Source organism: Oreochromis aureus, linkage group 16 (genome assembly GCF_013358895.1).
Source record: "Oreochromis aureus strain Israel breed Guangdong linkage group 16, ZZ_aureus, whole genome shotgun sequence".
Lineage (NCBI taxonomy): Eukaryota > Metazoa > Chordata > Actinopteri > Cichliformes > Cichlidae > Oreochromis > Oreochromis aureus.
In genome coordinates this window covers 28426723-28449629 of record NC_052957.1, presented here as the reverse complement: position 1 = coordinate 28449629, position 22907 = coordinate 28426723, and the positions used below count along the sequence as shown (strand labels likewise).

At 36.9% G+C, this 22907-nt stretch overlaps 2 protein-coding genes across 2 annotated transcripts; both read left to right on the top strand.

Annotated features, from left to right (window-relative positions):
* The first annotated feature begins 1252 nt into the window (after positions 1-1252).
* LOC116322568 (olfactory receptor 52D1-like) lies at positions 1253-2182 on the top strand. Its single transcript, XM_031742664.2, has one exon. It carries the CDS (start codon positions 1253-1255, stop codon positions 2180-2182), a length of 930 nt encoding a protein of 309 aa, XP_031598524.2.
* Positions 2183-6825: 4643 nt separating this feature from the next.
* Positions 6826-21973, top strand: LOC116322567 (MAGUK p55 subfamily member 4-like). The gene is made up of 20 exons (XM_039599705.1): positions 6826-6889; positions 9575-9696; positions 9786-9863; positions 10556-10639; positions 10853-10984; positions 14814-14895; positions 15033-15118; positions 15413-15484; positions 15753-15949; positions 16255-16313; positions 16652-16669; positions 17525-17566; positions 17676-17696; positions 18293-18331; positions 18625-18792; positions 19199-19279; positions 19548-19641; positions 19819-19927; positions 20054-20188; positions 20357-21973. Exons 1-20 carry the CDS (start codon positions 6868-6870, stop codon positions 20540-20542), a joined length of 1827 nt encoding a protein of 608 aa, XP_039455639.1. The 5' UTR covers positions 6826-6867; the 3' UTR covers positions 20543-21973.
* The last annotated feature ends 934 nt before the right edge of the window (positions 21974-22907 follow it).

Sequence of the window (22907 nt, the reverse complement as noted above, 5' to 3'; positions counted from 1 at the left end):
GTTTTTGATTTAAGAAATAATTTTTCTGATAAAAATTGCTGGGGACTGTGCATGAGGTCCTAAAGACTGAGATTCAGAGAGAGGTCAAGATTTGATATCTGAGGAAAAAACATCAGGTCAGTTAATTTTTGCTCTGTTTAATCCAAATACCAGTATTACTAAGGAGCATTCTTGAGGACTCCTTAAGCCAAAACCGTCATACTGTGCTCAGCTTAGCTTAGCTTTGAGCCACCCACTTAAAGTGTTATTAAAGTGTTATTACTCAAGCCATCCGGACCCTAAACCAACACCCCCCCCCCCCCCCACACACACACACACCCGCCATCTCACATCATCTATAATTGACTGAGACTCTCCTCCAGACACTCAATTCCTTTAACTTTAAATATGTTTATAGTGTCCATTCTGTAAAATAGTCAGATGTCTATTCATATTAATGTACAGAATTCACCTGCTTGCTGCTTCTACTGCACATTCACCCAATGTATATACTATATATATATCTATCTATATTTATAATGTTATTCCTCTACCCCCCATGTTTTTGCACATGTCGAGGAGCATGTCAGGATACATTTCACTGTGTGTTATACTTGTATAACTATGCATGTGACAAATAAAGAACCTTGAACCTTGAACCTTATGTTCAGACTTTTTCTAATAGTTTTTAATGTTATGCTTATATATCAATGATTAAAGCTCATCTTTGGTCCATTTATACTGCCTCTTGTTGCGTCTTACATTTGGGTCTGTACCTTGATGTATAGTAGTACTAACTACACAGTGAAGGCCAAGTAAAAGGTAGCGAAAGCACACTTACCCCACTAGTTCTCTGTAAAATACTGCATCAAGCCACCAAAAGGGCAATGTTAATATACACACATACAATTACTTTAAATGATAATTTCAATATAAAAAATGACTGCTTAAAAAAAGCCTTTAAATAATTTCTCGTTCCACGGAAGACTCAACTGCAATTTAATGTATTATTAAAAAGTATCAGAAATCAAAAAATAGATTTTATGTGCTTCTGGGGTAAAAATACAATCTTTGCAAACACGTCTACAAACAAGCATATGATCAGAATCCCCAGTGTGTCAGCTAAGATATTAATATGTGGTGCTGAAAGAGGACATAGTTTCAGGAATGCAGCAGCAGCACAAGACAAATGATGCACTTTAACTTTTTAGGTGGTAGCTCAGAATAGTATTACGTTATGGCAAGTTAAGAAGCTGAGTTTTTAATTCACACAATGGATAATGTTTCTACAGTGAGCATTTTTAATCTGTTAGCATTCAATGATACAGTTAATCACAGAGCTGCTCTCTTTTCTGTCACTCTAGTGTGTTACTTTGCAATTTTATTTCTTAATGTCACAGTCATCTTGATTATTGTCTTAGATGAAAGCTTACATGAACCTATGTATATTTTAGTATGTGTGTGTTGCATCAATGGGCTTTATGGAAGCACAGGTTTCTACCCCAAGTTCCTCATTGACCTCCTTTCATCTTCCCAGGTCATCTCTTATAGTGGATGTCTTTGTCAGGCATTTGTAATGTACTCTTTTGTTTGCAGTGACACATCTATTCTCGCAGTCATGGCTTATGACAGGTATTTGGCCATATGCCAGCCACTTCAATACCACTCTGTCATGACGAAGAAGAAGCTTTCCAAACTAGTATGCTACTCTTGGTTAACACCTTTCTGCATTTTCTCCATTAACATTGTGCTGACAGACAGACTGATATTCTGTGGTACAGACATTCAGAGACTCTTCTGTGTTAACTGGCTGATTGTTAAAGTTGCCTGCCCTGGCATGGACACTCTTGTCAATAGTGCCTATGCATATACTACGCTTTCAATATACATATTTCACTGGATTTTTATTGTTTGGACTTACATCTATCTTGTTAAATCATGCGTGCAATCAAAAAAGGACAAGGCAAAGTTTATGCAGACATGTGTGCCCCATTTGATCTCTTTGGTTACTTTTTTTGTAATTGTGATTTCTGATTTGATGCACATGCGATTTGCATCAAATGATGTACCTCAAAGTTTTCTAAACTTTGTTGCCATAGCTGTTCTCTTTATTCCTCCAGTTATGAATCCTTTGCTTTATGGATTCAAACTAACAAAGATCCGTAACAGAATTCTCGTTGCACTTCATATCAAAAGATGTTGACTTTTTCTTTTAATCCTTATTAGTTACTTGTGATAAGCAGAAGCTATGGAGGCTTTATTAAAACATATTCTTAAATTGTAAATAGACCACTGTTTAGTGTTACATGACTCTGGTAACAGCCTTAGTAAGTCCATTGTTTATGGCTTAGTTTAAGATTCTGACTTGACTTAAATTACATGAAAAAAAAAAAAAGGTTCAGAGTAAGTGTGTGTGATTTGAGAAAACTTATGCAAAAAACAAAGTAATACCCTGCGTGTACCACCCTTTATCATTGACTTATCTTAATATAGAGGTCACGTTTAATCTTTATGCCATAATGTACCTTACATATCATATTTATTTTCATAATTTGTGAACAATTGCTTTTACATTTAAATTTAATTTTGCAAAAATAGCCCACTTTAACTTTTTTCCTTGTTGTCCTTTGCATACAAAGTATCAGCAGAGTGATACACGAAAGTGAGAAAATGATAAATACATGTTCATTTTACTTATTATTGTATAATATTATCTTATTATTGACCATTTTACAAGAAGGTCCTGAGTTCAATTCCGACATCAGGCCGGGGTCTTTCTGTGTGGAGTTTGCATGTTCTCCCCGTGTTTGCGTGGGTTCTCTCCGGGTACTCCGGCTTCCTCCCACCGTCCAAAGACATGCAACTTGTGGGGATAGGTTAATTGGAAAATCCAAATTGCCACTAGGTGTGAATGTGCGAGTGAATGGTTGTTTGTCCCTGTGTGTTGGCCCTGCGACAGACTGGCGGCCTGTCCAGGGTGTACCCTGCCTCTCGCCCTATGACAGCTGGGATAGGCTCCAGCGCCCCCCGCGACCCTGAAAAGGATAAGCGGAAGCGAATGGATGGATGGATGGATGGATTGTTTGGTCATTTCCATTTCATTGATTAAAGTTAATTACAAAGAGTTTGTACTTCTATTAAACCAGAAGAGCTGAAAATCTTAAGACAGAAACCAAACTGTTAGCAGAATAAACAATTTGGTCTTAGTGTTTAGAAAATGTGTTTATGGGTCTTTTATAGTGCCCTGTGTTTTGATTTTCTTTTCCCTTTTTCATTTATTTTGTCTAATTTTATTGTCTTGAATGTTTCTAGCTAATAATGACTTTTAAAAAAAACATAAGCAATAAATTTTCAGGAAATAACACAAATTATTTTAAAAGTTTAATTTTTGTCCACTATAAAAATATTGTGGAGATTCACAAGCATTCATGCTGAATGAAAATAATTATAAGGCAATGTGAATAAAACAGAATGCAATGATTTGCAAGTCTAATAACCTCATATTTTATTCACAATAAAATATGGGGTTATTGTGTCTATGTGTTAGCACTGCATCTCGCCCTAAGACAGCTGGGATAGCCCCCCTCCATTAACCCTGTATTTTTATTGGGGGGTGGGTGGGGTGGGGCTATCCCAACGGTCTTAGGGCGAGATGCAGTGCTAACACATAGACACAGACAACCATTCGCACTCACACCTAATTTTGAGTTTCCAATTAACCTAACCCCACTAACTGCATGTCTTGGGACTGTGGAAGGAAGCCGGACTACCCGGAGAGGACCCTCATAAACACGGGGAGAACATGCAAACTCCACACAGAAAGACCCCGGCCTGATGTTGGAATTGAAGTCAGGACCTTCTAGCTGTGAGGCAACAGTGCTAACCACATTTCATGAAAAATATTAGCTCATTTTGAATTTGATGGCAGCAACAAGTCTCAAGAAATTTGGGTCAGGGCCATATTTACTACCATGTAGCATTCCCTTTCTATAAACATCTGAAAACAGATTTTTAAAAAGTTACTTGTAACTTCAAAACCATCAAATGCAAGAAAACACAGAAGTAGCCAACTAAACAATGGAGTAAGTTAAGAAGGTTAAATCATCAAACTTTGCACAGAGCAAGCGTAAACAGGCACACATCCACCTAACAGTATGCAAAGCAAAAAGTTCCTCTGGCACTGGAACATGTCGCTCCTTGGACTTAAGTACTCCGGCCTAATTGCTAAATAGAATCAGCTGTAAAGAAGGGCAGCGTCTAAGACTGGAAAGACAGCAAGACCACACCCACTGGGTCAAAACCACAGAGGCCCTTATATGGCCCTAATAATCTCCCTTTATCCTAGTCATGACACAAAATCTATATTCCTAATTTATCACTTCATTTAATACTTGATCACTTAATGTGGGTATTGTTATGTGAATTTTGCAAAGAACTGTAGCTGGTGAGATATTGAGAAAGAGTTGCTGGAAAAACATGCTACTACTTTTCTATGTTTTCTTGCATCTGTCCTCTCTCTCTTTCTTTGTGTTTTTGTCTCCCACTGATCCTTCAGAAAGCAGAATAATCCTGGAGGAGGTGACCCAGTGACCATTACCCTCCAATAACCCCCAACACACACATACACAAACAGATACAGGCTGGCCTCACCCAGATGTTGCAGTGGGATTTAATGCACCAGAAGTACTGTTATTCTGTGCTGCCACTCTGACTCCGGTTGGCTTGCTGACCTGCTGTTTGTATGTGCCAACAGTTATTGTGAGAATCAAGACCAATGTTCCGCTTATGGGGACATTAAAGATAAAGGATCATTTTGTTGATCTTCACATCGTGACTAACCTGCTGCTTGTCACGGCTATTTGAGGCTTTGGACTCTGTCTTAGGCTTTGATTTGGAATTAAGGGAAGATTAAGATAAAGGGCAGGGTAATGCATTATGCCACAAAGGGTTCTCACAAAGACAGCTATACAAACATGTGTGATTATACGATTGTGTGTGTGTGTGTGTGTGTGTGTGTGTGTGGGTGGGGGGGGGCTTAAAGCAGTGAAGAGTTAAGAAGCTTTGTGATTTGATGACTTACTTAAAGTGAATGAGAGAGTGAGGAGATGAGGATGGCTGAAGAATACAACGAGAAAGCAGGAACTTGAATAAAAGTGGACATGGGAACACTGACAGGGTTAGCGATAAAGACCTCAGGCTGATAACGAAATGTTTTTTAAAAAATTGCAGAAATCAGCAAACAGGGAAGAGAGAAGGGGGAGCAGGAGACAGAAAAGGGAGTGAGAGAGGGAGATTGGTGGTTGGTGGATTAAGTCGGGTCAGAGAGGATTAGTGTCAGTTCAGGTTTGGTAGTAAACTCACATTCATGTCGTTGGCGTTGACTGCTTCTGACACACTCGCCCTACTGATTCACTTCAACTGAGAAATCAACAATCACTGCAGCAGAAATTGGACCACAGGAAGGGGATGTAAGTTTACCTTTTTTGACACTTCTGACTCTTCTGGTGCAATTGATAAAAAAAGAAATCAGACTAAGCATATACAGCCTTCCTAGTTGCTCTATGGGGCTTTACTTACAGTTGTCCTTTGAGCTAAATGCTTATTTGCTCACTGTATTTTTTATGTGCTTTTTTGTGTTTGCTTAGTAGCACAGCATTTGAAATAACAAGAACTTGAATGGATGAGGGATGAAGGAATTACGAACATACAGAATAATTACAAAGAAATACTAATAAATGCTGCCATCTACTATGGGGCCCTCCTGGCGATAATGTAGACAAAAGAAAACACTGCGTGTTTTATATACAATAGCATAGCAACCAAATTCTCCCTGGTGTATATAGATCTGGATTCAATTAATTTTTTAATGATAATATGTATCTTACATGATTGATAAGAGACACCAACAGAAACAGTCCAAAAGAAGTTCTGTGAAACTGTGTAACGAATTTCACAGAACAGGTTTCATGACTAATGGAAGCTCTTCCCAGACAGTGTAAGTGGAAACGGAAGCTGAGCCAAGATAAGCAGCTGAAGAATAGCCGTAACCTGAAATTAGTCCACATTTAGTAACCTGCTGCTGTAACAGGAAGTTCTAAAGTAGCATAAGCTGCATTTAAAACGTTCACTTCATTCATTGTTTTTTCCCTCTCGGCTGTTCAAAGGAACATGATTTTTAAAAATTACTCTGCAATTTTGATCATTTGTTGTTCATTTAAAAAAAAAAAAAAATTTTAACATTAACATTTTATTTGTAATATAACTGTATTTATTAAAAGTAACCCCTAATAATGACCAAAACTACACAATAAAAGTCAACAATAAAAACAATCACAGCATGATTTAAGTTAATTATTTGGACCCCATTTGAGGCAGAATGTGTATTACAACATGGTATAAAGATACACCTATTTTCTACAGCCATAACATTTAATAATAATAGTAAGACTTTGCTATGATCTCTCAAAAGTTATAGGCTCTGAACTTTGAAGTACAATGTCCAGGGAATCAAGGTCTGTTGTTGATCAATTTTGAACTAAAATCATGGTTATTCGGCATAACTTCCAAACGCTGAAGATTATATCCATACCAAGTAGTAAATACAAAGATCAACTTGATATTCTGCCTAAGGTGAAATGCTTTTGAAATGAAAACGCAAATGTGTCATCTTGTTTTGTCTGTTGTAAAGAAGCAAAATGATAGTCACACACAACATGAATTGTATTCAGTTTAGTTTAATAATGATACGGGTACTAACGAAAGATTGTTAAATGATTTGTTTTATTTTTAATATGTAAAACATGAGGTAGTTACATTAATCTGTTTTTTATTTCTTTCTCCATATCTTTTCAGTGGAATAACCCTTTCATTCTCTTCTGAACAATTACCATGAAACAAGCTATGGAGGATGGTGAGAAGCACGTACACGTATACAGACAAATTCAGTAGACTTAGTCTCTCTCTGTGAGATCAGCAGATCTCTATAATTTATATGTTTTGCTGCTGATGGGATAACTCGAACACAACCACCTAAACTGGAAGAAAGCAAGTGTCAAACTGCACACCACACAAGAAACATTGTTAAACATTTTCAGATTGAATTTGTTTACAATTCTCACCCCAACAGCACCGGTTAATTTCCTAATTGTGTTGAATTCACCTGTCTCAGTCATTAATAAGAGATGCTTAACTGAAATTAGGTGCTTACTTGAAAAGACTTATTCTAAAAGAAGGGTCAGCGCTTCTCTGTCATGTTAATCCTGTCTGGTCCTGCCTGCTTTTTACCTTTTATTGACCTCAAACATCTGCTGTGCTATTAAAGGCAACATTCATTCTCCTGTATGTTGGAGTCTGTCAGTCACAGTGTAATTCAGTGGTTCCCAAACTTTTTTTGCCAGGTCCCCCTTTTTTACAAGAAAAATGTTCAGCCACCAGCAGCTCTCCAATCAGGAAGAACCTGTAGATTCTTAAAGACAAAAGAAATATCCAACCGGCCAAGACCGTAACAAGCATCTGTACTGGATAGCAGTGTCTCCAGTTTGTTAAAGCAAATATTTGATTTATACTGTTATTTATGAAACATTTGATACACACATTACAATGCGAACCAGGCAGACTGTACACTGTAAAAAAAAATTGTTGCGACAACCCAAAAACTCAAGGCAACCGACTGCATTTACGTTTTAGGTTCTGATGGATAACTTATAATTTCAAGTTTAGGAGAAAAGTTGCTTCAATTAATGTTTTTGTGTTTACAAGACTAATAACTGTGCTTTTTCTTAACTCATATTTTATTGTTTTACCAATGTAATTCCTAAAGTTTACACAACATATATTTTTTGTGTTTAGGAAATTGATTGGCAAAACAAAAAAAATATATGTTGTGTAAACTTTAGGAATTACATTGGTAAAACAATAAAATATGAGTTAAGAAAAAGCACAGTTATTAGTCTTGTAAACACAAAAACATTAATTGAAGCAACTTTTCTCCTAAACTTGAAATTATAAGTTATCCATCAGAACCTAAAAACGTAAATGCAGTCGGTTGCCTTGAGTTTCTGGGTTTTCGCAACAATTTTTTTTTACAGTGTAGAACAGTTGCAAATGCACTCCAGAAAGCTACCTTGTCTCACAAGTTCCAAAACATTATCTAAGGACAGAGTCACAAAAGGTGAAAAGTACATGTACATTTTTAACCACTTGTCAGACATAACTTGCCTCAATCACTGCCAAGACTCTGTTTTGTTTCCTTTTTATTTTTTTAAATGTTACTATGTACATTATTCAGGTTTGGGTAGTCTGCTTGTGGGTGTCTCTTCCGATGTGAAAAGCTTGGACAGGGCCACTCCCCCAAGCTTACAATTGACTCGTTACAATTGACTACATTTTTTAGTCACCCTAACAAACAAATTCCAATAATGTTTACTCAAACATGATTATTATGTCCTCAGCAGCGCTATTAAAGTGTAGCACCCAATTTGTATTGATACAGAACTTGAGAAGAAACCAATCCAGAGCTTCAAATGTATGGCTGTACGATGCAGACAATATGGTATCTGCAGTTCTGTTTTAACATGTAAATAATTAAAGTTGTAAGAACTTTTACAAAGGTGTCATTCTGTTCCTCCTATGAAATGGCAGCATCCTAAAAAAAACCCTGCATCATACATAACCTTTCAGCAATAGAATTTTATTTCAGAATGTTAAATATTATGCTCACAAGCTGAAGAGAACAAGATATTTTTGGAGTCATTCTCTCAGGACTGTGAATGTTACAGATTGAGCCATCTTCCACCACTGATCAAGGCTTAACTAAAGCCAAAATGATGAATACATATATACATATGAATATTATTTAGAAAAAAAGAAAAGAAAATACATAATGTACAAATATAGAAATCTGGAAAAAAAAATAGAAATATGTAAATAAATAGTGTTATGTATTTACAGTTTGGGTTACTGCACGTAAAATTGTTATATTGCACAGCAGTGGTTTATAGTGGTTTATAGAGGGAAGTCCTTGGAATGGGTGGAACTGTGTTATCAGTGCATGTGTGAGTTCAGGGTGGTTATGGCTTTTGGGAAGAAACTTTTCTTGAGTCTGTTGGTCTTTGTGCTGATGCACCTGTAGCTCTTCTCTAAGGCAAGCAGGTTGAACAGGTAAAAACCAGGGTGGGAGCTGTCCTTGATGATTCCTCTGCTGAGGCAGTGCAAGGAATAAATGTCCATCACGGAGGGGAGAGGGCAGCCGATGATCTTCTGTGCTGCCTTGACTACTCTTTGAAGCCTCACTGTATCCGCCTTAGTGCAGCTGCTGTACCATACTGTGATGCAGTGTGTCAGCAGGCTCTCAATGGACGAGTGGTAGAAGGTGACTAGCAGGTTGGAGTCCAGTTTGTACTTCCTGAGGACCCTCAGGAAGTGCAACTGCTGCATAGGCATAAGTGCTATATGACTGTGTGTGTAATTTGATGAATTAGTTGCAAGTGCTTTGAGTTCTCAGCTGTGTAGAAAGGTGGTGCATAAATACCAGTCCATTTACCAAGAATTCACATCATTTGTTTTTCTCTTTTTAAAATTACGCACATGTGTTCAGGTGTCAGTGAGGTGCTGTCCAGTGTGGTGAAGGATGTTGACCAAGCTGTTAGCAGGAACATTAATGGTGCTCAGCTTCTGCATGAACTACTGAGCGCACCGTGGCTTTGTGCCCTGCTGAAGGTACATGATTCAAAGGTCCTGCAGTAAAAGACACACACCTACCATCTGTCTGCAAACTAAAAGTCATCATTTGGTGTTTGTGTCTCCAGATTTATGAGTGCCTGTTAAAGTTCCAGAGACTGACACCGAGCCCCGTTTTGCCCTATGCTGCAGGACTCTCACACGAGGTGTGTATATATATATATATATATATATACATACAACACAACAAACAAGCAGCCATGGATGAAATATTTAGATCCCTAACAGTATCAGTCATTAGTGTTCTGTAAAATATCACTTGGAGTGTTAATCCTGCATCTTGCAAAAGGTAACACAATTAAAACTAAGTAAGCCTGATAATGTAATCCATAAAGAAACCAACCACAACATGTCTGCTTTCTGCAAATAATACAAAGCACAACAGGAGACACCCTCTCTACATTTAAATTTAGATTTAAACCTTTTCATTTTGAAAAAGCTTATAGATCATGTGGATCAGGTGACCAGATGACTGTGATAAGTCATTTTAAAGTCATTAAAATTATGTCTTCGATATCCCAAAGAATGTCTTTACTTCTATCTACATTTGCTCTTCTTTTTCTTTTCTCTCTCCCCTTCATCTCCCAATTGGTCACACAGATGGTAGCTCCTCAATGAACCTGGTTCTGCTGGAGATTTCTCCCTGTTAAAATAGAGTTTGTTCTTCCCTTTGTTACTCATAGTCAGCTGTGTAATTGTTAGTGTTTTTGCTCTAAAACTTTAAGGTCTTGGAGTATCAACCGGTTCTTCTGATTTGGTTTTGGGGGTCTGGTATTCTGTCTTGCCAGTATAACATAATTCAACATCTAATTTGGGAATCTTCTTAATTTTTCATTAGGTCATGACTGCAATACTGAAGGCTCAAAATCCTTCAGCTCCTGCTAGAGAGTTATGCAGCCTCCTGAGCTCACCTCATATCCAGGTACATATATATATATATACATATATATATATATATATATATATATATATATATATATATATATATATATATATATATATATATATATATATATATATATATATACATATATGTTCACTTTCGAATCCATGTTCATCATGTCACGTCTTTCTGTAACTTATATTTGAAGTTTCTTGTTACCTGTTACTGATTATCCATCTCTCTGTCTATCAGGCTCTCTTGTCATCTCATGACAGTGTTGCACAGTCAGACTATGAGCCTGTCTTACCCCCTCTGCCTGATGAAATACCAGAGGATGAGGAGGCAATGAGGATTGTGTGTCTTGTAAAGAACAACCAGCCTCTGGTAAGACATAAGCATTTTCCTCATAAATGTAAACTTTTGCTCAGAAATACAGTTTGGTTTGCAGTTCTTGTGTTTACATGAAGGACCTTATGTATAGATTTCCTATGAGTTTATATTGCTTTTTAAATTGTAAAAGGAGTTAAAAATCCTGGTACTTTTAGTGCGATTAGTGCATTTACCCATATCAGGAATCCGTAGCAGAGGTGTACATTCGTCTATTCTCTTTTCAATTATAACTACTCAGAATAATTTGACCAAAAGGTCCTTTGAGAGTATGTGAATGAGTTGATGAATGAATCATTCAAGACCAGTGTTTCATCCAACAATAATTTTTTGATGACCTATTACTAGTAGGTTTTTTAAACTGTCAGCTATAGAAACCTATAAATATACATCAATGTGTTTTTGTCCTTTTTTGTCCTTGTTTTTTGTTTTAGATAAGCTAAGGTACCTTAGCTTTCTATTTACATGCCGTTATTAGTCTCAATATCTATGTCGTCCAAAACTCTCTGAAAGAAAAATGACAAAAAACATTGCTTATAAGCACAATCCAGAGAGTGATTACATTTTCAAACAAACCAAACAAATTAGTAATATATTCCTGGAAGACATGGATGCAGAAATGATCAGTTATTAAACAGAATCTATGACAAATCTGAAGGTAGCCTTGCAGGGTGCCCTCAGATTAGTCATACAGTAGTTAAGTCTTACCTTGCTTAACTATAAATTAGGTTATGTTAACTTTAAAATGTTCTATCAAACCCTAAAAACTCAAAGTTTCTCGTCTTTCATTCATTAAGAGTGGAGAAGAGTGTAGAAGGAGTGTAGGAGAAATTCACAGCCGCTGGAGCAGCCTGCGCCGCTTTACATTGGAACGCCTCATCCCTGCAAGAAGAGCTCAGTCAGGGGAGGAGCTCAGAGTGCCCGAAAGTGAAGCAAAGCTTCCCCTTGTTAATAAGGATGGCAGGTCCCATCCCTTTCTCCCTCGCTATGAGTCCACAGGAAGTTGCTATTTGTATTCGCCAACTGTAAAACTTGGGAACAAAGGACTCAATCAGTCAGCTCCCTCTGTTTTGAACCCTGCTACCTGCACCGGTAAGAGGATGATGAACAGATGATGACGGTCCATGCAATCACCAATCATCTGACCATTTTCATTTGCTCATTCTTTGTCTGTATCCAAGCCAATGAATATAAAAAACAATGGCAACATATCATAGAAACGCAGGCCATCCATCAGTACCTTCACTAATAATAATCGAGGATTCATTCCTTCTTGTATCTAATCATTCTAGTATTTGCTACTTTCTGGGCAAATATTTTCATATGTCTAGCAATGGCAATGAAAGGCAACAACCACTTCATCTATCTTGGTGTCATTCCTCAGTCCAACCAAGTGTTCATTTCTTCATGAACTTGCCATCATCTGGCAGTCTGTAAGTCTTTTGTGCTTTCCTGCCATTACATTTCTTTTCAGACATAGTTTACTAATGTCTTTCTGTTCTCTTGAACTGCAAATTTATTTGGTGGTTCATTTTCAGAGGAACTCAAACCCAATGGGAAAGATGGTGCTTCAACCAGAGAGAGCAGTGATGACTACTCATACCCACCTCCTCCAGTCCCAGCTTACAGTTTTAGTCTTCCCAACTCTCCTGTGTTGTACAAAAAAAATTCTACAGGAGGAAAGTCAAGAAATATTCCTACACCTGGAAGGACCTCCTCTTGTCCTGGCATGAACCCTCTTAGATCTCGAACTGCTCCTTCTAGTCCTGCAACTAAAAGGAGTACTCGGGAACAAGGGGTCAGCACTCTCTCCAGAAGAGATGGATGTCAAACCACTCAAACCAGACCTCATAACACACACCAGGAAGAGTCTTTAAATCATCCATTAATGTTCCACTACTCTACAGCTCCTCGTCACAGTGGATACCAGAACATATCAAAACGTAAAGAAAATGCGCAGCAGCACCAGTCAAGACACCATAACCAGCCTGCTGAACTCAACAAACAGTGCAATGTGGAAGAGCTTAGGTCCACTGTTCAGATGGTGGCCAGCAGTATTGAACACAATAGTCAGGACGTACGCCAGCTTGGTGAGAGGATGGTGGCAGCATCAGAGATGATCACAGACAGCGTGGAAGAGAACGCCCAGGCACTTAACCTGCTCGCCGAGGTGGTGGACAAGCTTCAGGGGCTAATCGTAACCAAAAAACACCTCGAGTCATCTCCTCCACAGAGAAAGACACAACAATATCCACCCTCACCTCCTCCAAGGGTCTCCTCATTATCTCCAAAGCTGGTCCGCAAATCTCCAACACCATACCCAGGCCCACTCTCACCATCCTCTTCCATCACTTTCTCCTCCTCTTCTTCATCCACAAGTTCTTGTGCAGATGACTTTACAACATCTAAGAGTCCAACACAAATTAATGGTGGATCCAAAAGGATGGTGGCAGCCCCTCAGAGGGCAGGTAGGGGTGGTAATAATGGACAAGTGAAGTTCAACACTGGAACCATTTCAAGAGCTCCTCTGGAGGACCAACAATACTATAACAGTACAGGCTGCTTAAAAACAAAGAAGAAGAAAAAGAAAGAGTAACCAGACTAAAAACAAACTTTTTCATCTCTTTCCTGCATTTGTACTGGAAAAACTGTGACAGTGACAAAAATACCTAATATTTTAGTCTACAAAGAAATATCAGCTACAACAACATATGGACTTTTTTTTTTTTAATTTGAGGACTTTTTCCATTTTTAAAACGATCACTCAAAAGAACAAAAGCAAACAATATAAAGGTACAAAGAAATTTCTTTCTGTCTTCATCTAGTCCAACTATTCTTAGGATCATCAGCTCTGATTTATTATTTTGGGTTCTTGACTATGATGGTCTGAATATACATTCAGCAAAAAACAGGAAAATAATAAGTGTTTAGGGTTAAATTTATTTTTAATAATATTTACTATGTATTTTGTACATGTTGAACTGCATTCATCTTGACTTATTATTTGTACATTTATGTGGTATCTATTGCACAGCAATAAAAACCCTGTGTAAACACCTAAGAAGTTTAACATTATTCCATGTATAGAAACATCAACATGAATCTTCGTGAGCACTGTTTTGGCATCTTGTTGAAACTTATGCAATTTGCATTTTTTAAATAATTTAGCATTTTCTTTTCCCAAAACTATGGTAGCAAATTTGCAGGACTACTAAAGTTACCCTTAATTTCCATACCACCCTATGAGCCCTTAGCCATGCTACCAGTTTGCTTCTAGCAATGGCCTGTAGTGGACATGGTATTGTGTTGATAGTGTTTACCTTTAGAGTCCCCATGATATTTTGATGTAATGCAAAATGCTGCAACAGCAATGTAATGAGTTAATATCAAATGCCCAAGCATTAAAATATTTTTTTTAAACCCTTTGGTTATCTATTTTAGTTTGATCTCCCACCAGCACTAAACTGTGTGGTTTTGAGTTGAATGTATGTTCAGCTGCTGGGTGTATTATGTTAGTGTGTATATTAATGTTCCTCACAAAATGGCACAAAAATCAAGGCCTTATAAAAAAAATTTAACTGGTGTGCAAGTAGAGCTTTTACTTAATTTGCTGATTTTTTATGAGGATCTCATGAAGAGAAAATGTGTGTAAACAAAGTATTTATTATTTACTTTTAAAATTGTGTACTTTTAAAAATGAATTTAGTCAAAATGTTGCATTTACTAATGTTAGAAGACATTTTGCTTTTGCCTTAAGGGCTCTTGTCACTATTTTTGCTTGCTTTTCACTTTGTTGTTAAATTTTGAACAACTCTCTATCTGTTAGGGTGCAACTATAAGGAAGGATGAGGCGACGGGAGATATCTATATTGCCCGGGTGATTCATGGAGGATTGGCTGACCGCAGTGGTATACCAGTATTTTAAGTGTGTGTGTGTGTGTGTGTGTGTGCACGTGCGTGTGCATTTTTGTTTATGTCTTTGTGTGAGAGATGTAAACATCAAGCCTAGCAATAATATGTCTTTATGGGTTTTTGTCTATATCAGCACTTCTACATCCTGGAGATCTATTAGTGGAGGTAAATGGAAACCCAGTGGTGGGCCTGGAACCAGAACAGGTCATCCATATACTGGTATGTCATCAGCATCTGCTAAAAATAAGCAGAACATTTTAAAAAGAAAATACTATTATCAATGCTATTGTATAAATTTTAGAAATATTAAAGGCAGTTTTTACGACCTCATTCAAAAGCCATTCAAAGTAAAAAAAAAAAAAAAAAAAAGTTAAACACAAGCTTTACAGCTTTATAGTATTAATAAAATGTATAAATGATAGTGTGACAACATGTATGATGAAGGTGTGTACATTTGATTATTATAAATAATTCTCAACATATTTACTTCTTGTGTATGACTTTCCCTGTCAGGCCAATTCCCAGGGCACTATCCTGTTTAAAGTCATTCCAAATCCATCTCAGGCCAGCAACAGCCAGACACTGGTAAGAAACACGCACTTTATCACTTCACCTCCAGTATCACTTTAGTAAAAGTACATTTTGTTGACATTAAACTTACTTATAAGCAGGAAAATCCCTGTACAATTACTGACATGATTCACTGATTGAGGTCATTTCAGACTGGTGTTTCCAGGCTGGTGTTCCAGGTTTAAAAATATGATTTCCCTCAGTACATCTGTGAATGTTTCACTTTTTGATTAATTTATTTTTTAATCTGCAAAGAAACAAAGTTTATCTCTCTTTCTTCCAGGTATGTATGAGGGCAATGGTAGATTACTGCCCTCTGCAGGATTCTTCCATCCCATGTCCAGATGCAGGAATGGCATTCAGCAGAGGAGACCTTCTTCAGGTGGTTGACCAGTCAGATGGACAGTGGTGGCAGGCCAGGAAACTGCCCTGCGCTACATCCTGCGCTGGTCTGATTCCCTCTGCCAGCATGCTGAAGAGGTGAGACGCACTCACATACTGTGAAGGTGTGACGAACTCACAGGCTGCAGCCAGAGGAAGCGGTTAGTTTACAGATCTGACATTATGAGAGTAAGAAAACATTTATTATATCATTCTAAATAACTTTAAAGGGCTACATCACTTTTATTCTGCACATTTAACTGATGGCAAAGTCTTTACACTATTAGGTAAAGTTAGCTTATAATAATGTCAGAAAGAATATATGTTTGCAGTTTGGCTCCATGATTTCAGCTTAAGACTCTAATACATTGGTTGCATTTAACAATTTCTTTCTCTTTCTACAGTAAACAGAGGGAACAATGGTGGTGTCAGCCTTTACAGGTTCATACCTGCATCAGACCACGTGAGGAATCATGATTGTTATTATTAAACGTGTGCTTATTTAATGGTTTATATATTATATGTACAATCATCGCAGAGTTGTTTGTAACTTGGATATTTCTCAGTAAGGCCTAAAGTTTTGCAAACCAATGTGATTACATGAAGCACTTTTAATGTATTTTTTAGTCTTTTAGTCTTAGATTTGAAAGACTACAAAAACAATATGTTGTTTTATGTCAGTGTGTGCATAAAAGGTTCATCCTTTTTCCCACTTGTGTGTAAATCTCTACCTGCTGTGGAAATGTGACATAACATGAGCAGTGCTTTTAACAGCTGTTTATTTTTTCTGTTAACCCTCAGTGACCCTGACTGCTAACGGTGGGTGTGACATGTGAAACATCATCCATAATAGTCATTTAATGTCGTAGTTTAGTTCATTTTAGTGTTCCGAGTGTGCTTGTTTGTTTGCTTGTTTTGATGACACCTTTTTTAATTATTATTCAGCACTAATTACTGTCATCTGCACTAACCTCTCTGTGTTCATTCCTAACGCAGAGAGGTGTCGCTTTGGCTAATAATAAACCACCAATAACAAAAACAAGAAACTACAGAAGACTTTTTCAAAAACTCATTGAATAAAACTATAATAATTGAGGTCTCTGAGACTATTAACAGAAACAATATTCTATGCTATACAATATCTCCCAAACATCTCTTCAAAAGCATTGTTCATCATATTAGGAAATATCTTGTAGCAAAATGTTACATACCCAGTTAAAGGAGTCAAAACCAGCCACCAATGCATGCATACTTACCCAGAGTCTGTCGCAGCTTTCATAGGATGAAAATCCTATGAGAAACCCATCCACAGGTCACCAATCTACCACAGAGGGAAAGACAACCATTCGCACACATGCTCACACTCACAGCTGATTTTGAATCACCAATTAAACTACAATGTTAATTTAATTAGGCTGCTTCTGCAGCTGCTTCTTTCATCTTCTCAGAGATCTCAAAGGTAGAAACAAGAGCTTAGATCATGCCAGGCTGCTCCTTTCACAGTAACTGAAGTGTGTTATGTTGTGTTACAGTCTGTCACATGAACACTTTCAAACAAACATAGTCTTTCGTGCCTTTCAGCCATACAGTATGTTGTCTTTGTTGGCATATTTAAACCCAGCTACATGTATGTGGAAATAAGCTTTAACTAGCTTTCATGTTAATCTGTTCCAGAGGACAATCCTGCAAATTCTGATGAGAAACATGCAATAACAGGTGAACATAATAAATACATATTCATATATATTTTAAATATTTAGTTTTTATATACGAAAGCTATGCATTATTCAACAACCCATTGAAAGTCACTATTTTTTTTTTTCAGATCTGGAGGAAATAAATTTTGGTAGGTAAGTCTGTCCAGTGATTAATGTGTAAAAAGTGCAACCTTTTGATTGTATGACACTCATTGCTGTTCCTTTCTAATTCTTAGTGCTTTTTTCTCATATTTGTGACTATTGAGTTTCTCATCAATACTTTAGAGTGACAGAGAACCAAACAACACATGCTTTACACATGCATAAAAAAACTAACCACAAATTATCATAAAAACAATGATGCAGAAAACCGTTGTGCCTCATGTGAACAGTGCTAGTTTATAAGATAAATTATTTAAAACAAACAAAAAATATATATGTATTATATTTATATATATCTGTTGTTTTTGTATATGTACTTGAGTCATAATTTGATTAAATTATTTTAATGAAAATGTTAAATGGCAACAATTTATATTTTCTATGATGATTCACTGAATTACCAGTGAGGTAGAATCAGGTGCATTTTTAATATGACCATGAAAATTAAGGTCAGGCTTATAAACACAATATAAAAAGTAGTAAATATATGACAAGAAATGCTTACTTTTTTCTGTGCTTAATGAAAAGAAGAAATGTACTGCCTGGTGATAAATTTAGGAGGTTGAATGTTTCTTTCCTTCAGATGAAGCTGAATCAGATGTTACTGATGGAATCTACCTGGGTAAGCCATATATGTTATTCAGATAATTAGGTAGTATTTAAGTAGTCATTAAGTGGATAGCACTGATAATAAAATCTATACTGAAGGATGGATTTAATAAGACAAATTATTATTTAATAATAAATTGCTACAATCTAATGAAATCATATCTATAGAAAATATATATTATCAATAATAAATCCTTTAACTGCTGTCTCTAAACTTTGGTAACTTTCACCTTATAAGGAGAAGTGTGTGTGAAAAGTGTGTCAAGTTTATTCCCTGAAACTAAAAGTGCTCTTTAACCTCGCCAGCTGGTTTCCGTCGAAGTTTCCGTGTCTGGAAGAGAACTTCCTACAGGAAGCGGCGACAGTCGTGCACCACCTGCTCCCCCAACACCAATGCTTTGTCCACCCCCTACGAGGAAGTGGTTTTGTACCAGCGCCCTCCTCAGGAGAACCACCGCCTCATCATCCTCGTTGGTGAGACGAATAGCTGCATTATTTACACATGAATGCTTCCATGAGAAATCAGTCAGTGCCTCCCAGCTGACCCTGAAATTATGGGATGTCAGTAAAGTGTTCCAAACAGACCTGCCACCTCACGTCAAAAGACAACTGCAGCACAAAATTGCTGAACAGAATAAAGATTAACAAAATCTGAGATTATCAATTGATCTTGAGACCCTCTGTAATCGAAGCCTCTCTGTATGCTTAGATTTTTCACTGGTTTCTTGAACACTGAATTTCTGGCAGAAGTACAGTAGTCCTTTGAATTATTAGCTGGAGTACTTATCTAATTATAATACATACAATAAATAATGCTTTACTTTATGTAAAGGAGCCTGAAGGAGATTCCTACCAGTCGATTATTTGTTCTTCTGCACAGGTGCTTCAGGAGTTGGAGTAAATGAACTGAGGAAGAGACTCATCAAACTGAATCCTTCGACATTCCAGGGACCTGTGCCTCGTATGTGCCTTTTACTTAACACGTGTGAGGTTTTCCTACAGAAATCAAATGAACCTGTTCTTCTCATTTTAAATGACAATAAAAAGACGGCTCTACATTTAAAGAAAAAAGAAATATATGCTATAGTTTTGTTTGTTTTTAAACATCTGGAATGGTAGTAGTAGTAGTAAAATCATGAAAGTGATTTTACCTGCTTTACGTGATTACACTACTGTTTTCAATGTGACTAATTATTAATACAAACATTCTGATTGGTCTGTTCTTCTAGACACCACTCGCTCAATCAGAGCAGGAGAGCAGAACGGTAGAGAGTACCACTTTGTTACCAAAGAACTGTTTGAGTACATGGTCTGCAACCACAGGCAAGATTTTATTCCTTTACTATATATTTTGCTAATGTTCTTGGTGTTGATTGGCATGATTTTTTGTGCTTTTTGCTCTAATTTTCAGGAATTATATAAGTTTATTATTTATTTATTTATAATTTTATGCTGTTTTTGTATGTGTGGATGTATGAATGTGTGTGTACATGTGTTCAGGTTTGTGGAATATGGGGAGAGTAAAGGTCAGCTGTATGGAATTAGCACTGATGCCATTGATGAGGTGCTAAAACGAGGGCGGATGTGTATCATTGACGCCGAGCCCCATGTGAGTTTCATTTAACACAGATTCACTTATTTCATGTATTCTGAACAGTCTCTTATTTTTCTGTGAAGCTTTTTGTTTGCATATGATTGAAAAAGGTTTGGTGTTAATATAGTATTTTATTTCCAGAGCATCCAGCTGTTGCGAACAAAGAAATTTAAACCCTATGTGATTTTCATCAAACCACCCAGCCCAGACAGACTCAGGCAAACTCGGAGAGATGCTCGAATCATCACCAATTATGCCATCAACAGAGTTTTCTCAGTAAGAGCATAAAAAATGCTGTGTGTGTGTGTGTGTGTGTGTGTGTGTGTGTGTGTGTGTGTGTGTGTGTGTGTGTGTGCGTGTAAGAAAGAGAGAGAGAGAGAGAGAGAGACAAAGCAAAAGAATGAATGTTATTTAAAACTGACAGTAATAATAATGTCGTTTTAGGAGGAAGACTTTGCGGAGCTTGAAGAGACATCAAAGCTGATTGAAGCGAAGTACAAGCAGTTTTTTGACAGCGTCCTGGTGAACGATGACCTACAGGACGCTTGCATAGAGCTCTGTTCCATCATTCAGCAGGCACAGGATGAACCACAGTGGATACCTGTAAGCTGGGGCAGAGCAGAGGATTAGCACAGGGGAAGAATAAAATACGAAATGACAATGTGAAAGTGAAATAAGAAGAAACAGGCAGAAATGAATATTTAAAGACACGGTGAAATCCTCAGAGCAGAACATGAGGATAATACATTTATAAGGGATGAACAGATAATCAGTCATGTGATTATGATGTGACACTATCCATGATGTCATATCTTTGCAATTGGAAACAAAACTCGTATTTGTATCCAGTGGTTGGTAACCCTAGCAACAGTTTGTTGTTTCATGTTACATGCTGTTGTATGGTGTTGAACACTGCACTTTAATTATATTTCATATAATCACTCCCAGTTTTGTTGCTGTTTTTTTTTTTCAGTGACAGCTGTTCAATGTATTTACTTTCAGTCTTTGCCTCTCTGTGCTGTAGTGATATCTTATTGGTATGTTGTGGTTTAGAGGCTAAGTAATGTAATGTAATTAAGTACACTTACTGTCATATAAAGGTACTTGCACTTTACTTGAGCATTTCCAAATTGGTCACCTTTGTGCTTTTGCTTCACAACATTTCAAAGTTTGTACACCACAACATTCACTTAAAGTCTTTGGTATTTGTGTTAATATTATATTCAGATTTTACATATCAAACAAGTCCGTTAAAAGTTTAAAGTGTTACTAGCAGGAACAGCTACAGCAATTCAATGATATTTAATTCAGCAGTAGTTACATATTCTCGCTATCCTGTAGGCAAATTCAGTAACTTGTTGGCTTTTTGTAATAATAATGATGACCACCAGTGTTACCGCTCAGCCTCTTGGTAGACACAACTATGGGGTCAATTTCAAAATCCTATGTCGCCTTGTTCTCAAATTATCGCATTCACAAACTTAGGTGTCCATGCTGCCTGCTTGCCCAGCGGCATCACTGAGAATGTCGAAAAGACAAAATTGCCACTTCTTCAGCTCAATAATAAGAAATAAAGAACAATATCTAAGACGACAAAAGGAATACACAATGAGAATATCTTACAAATACATTCATGTGAAGATACGTGACATACATCCATATTACACAGTACCCAGTACGTGCTGGTAGTATCTCCACTAATTCAGCAGTCTGTCATGTTTCACTGACTGGTACAAAAACATCATAGCAGAACAATTACACTCTTATGTGTAACAGTTGCCAAGGAATCTTTTTCATTAAATTCTGATGATTTAAAGGTGAAATGCAGTTAGTAAAATGGCATTCATTTGTGATTAGCCTTTTCCTTTTTGAATAAATATAAAACAAGACCTTGAGAGAAATATTTTGCTTGACTGATTTTATTTGTAGCTCTTTGGTCAAGAAAATAATTTGCTTTTGCTATGAATGTAGAACGTCTTATTAACACTGTACAAATGTTTCATCACAGCAATTGTATTTTAATGGCATAGCATTTGCATGTATATGATACAATAAAGTAATTAAAACCAAAATGTTACAAATAATAATAATAGTGAAAAAAAATTGTTGTACTGTCATGTAAATTGCACACTGCTGTTACATTAACATCAAACTGGTCCTATTCCTTCACCTAAAAGTTACCAAAACTTAAAATTAAATCAACAGGGAACTGCTTTTGACCTTTACATTGTGTTCCATTGTGTTAAAACGTCTTTGCAGACAATTAAGATGTTTAATTACCTGACCTTCTTAGAAGCAAAATATAAAGTATTCACTGTACCTGTATGATGGACATGACTGAAACTGGCAGCTTACATTTCTCCTGTGATGTTTTGTATAACGTCCAGCTTTTTCCACTTTGGAAAATTTGCTGCACAAGGGGATAACACATCTTTTTGTCCAGTGTGTTTACTTTTTTCCAGAAGCTTTTATTATTTGCCGTGTTTAAACAACAGAACAACTCAGGTTGTTCTGTTGTTTTAATCCTTTTAGATTTGACTGCCACCTTGACACAGTTGATCATAACATTCTTTTATGGAGACTTGAACACATTGTTGGTCTTAAAGGCACAGTTTTATCATTGTTTAAATATCTATCTATCAGAGAGGTCTTTTTCTGTTACTATTGGGCAATACTCCTCTTCCTCTGCCCCAATTTGTTGTGGTGTGTCTCAGGGGTCTGTTTTGGGTCCAACTCTGTTCTCCTTATACATGCTGCCTTTGGGATTTATTTTTAGGTATTACAACATCCCCTTTCACTGTTATGCTGATGACATCCAAATTTACTTCCCCTTGAAACTGGGTGTTTCTGTTCCACTGTATTCTTCGCTTAACTTTCTACATGATGTCAAAGACTGGTTAACACAGAATTTTCTCACCCTAAATGTAAATAAGACTGAAGTTATGGTTTTTGGAAGTCATTCTCCTTTGGATAAGTTAATTGTTACCCTCGGTTC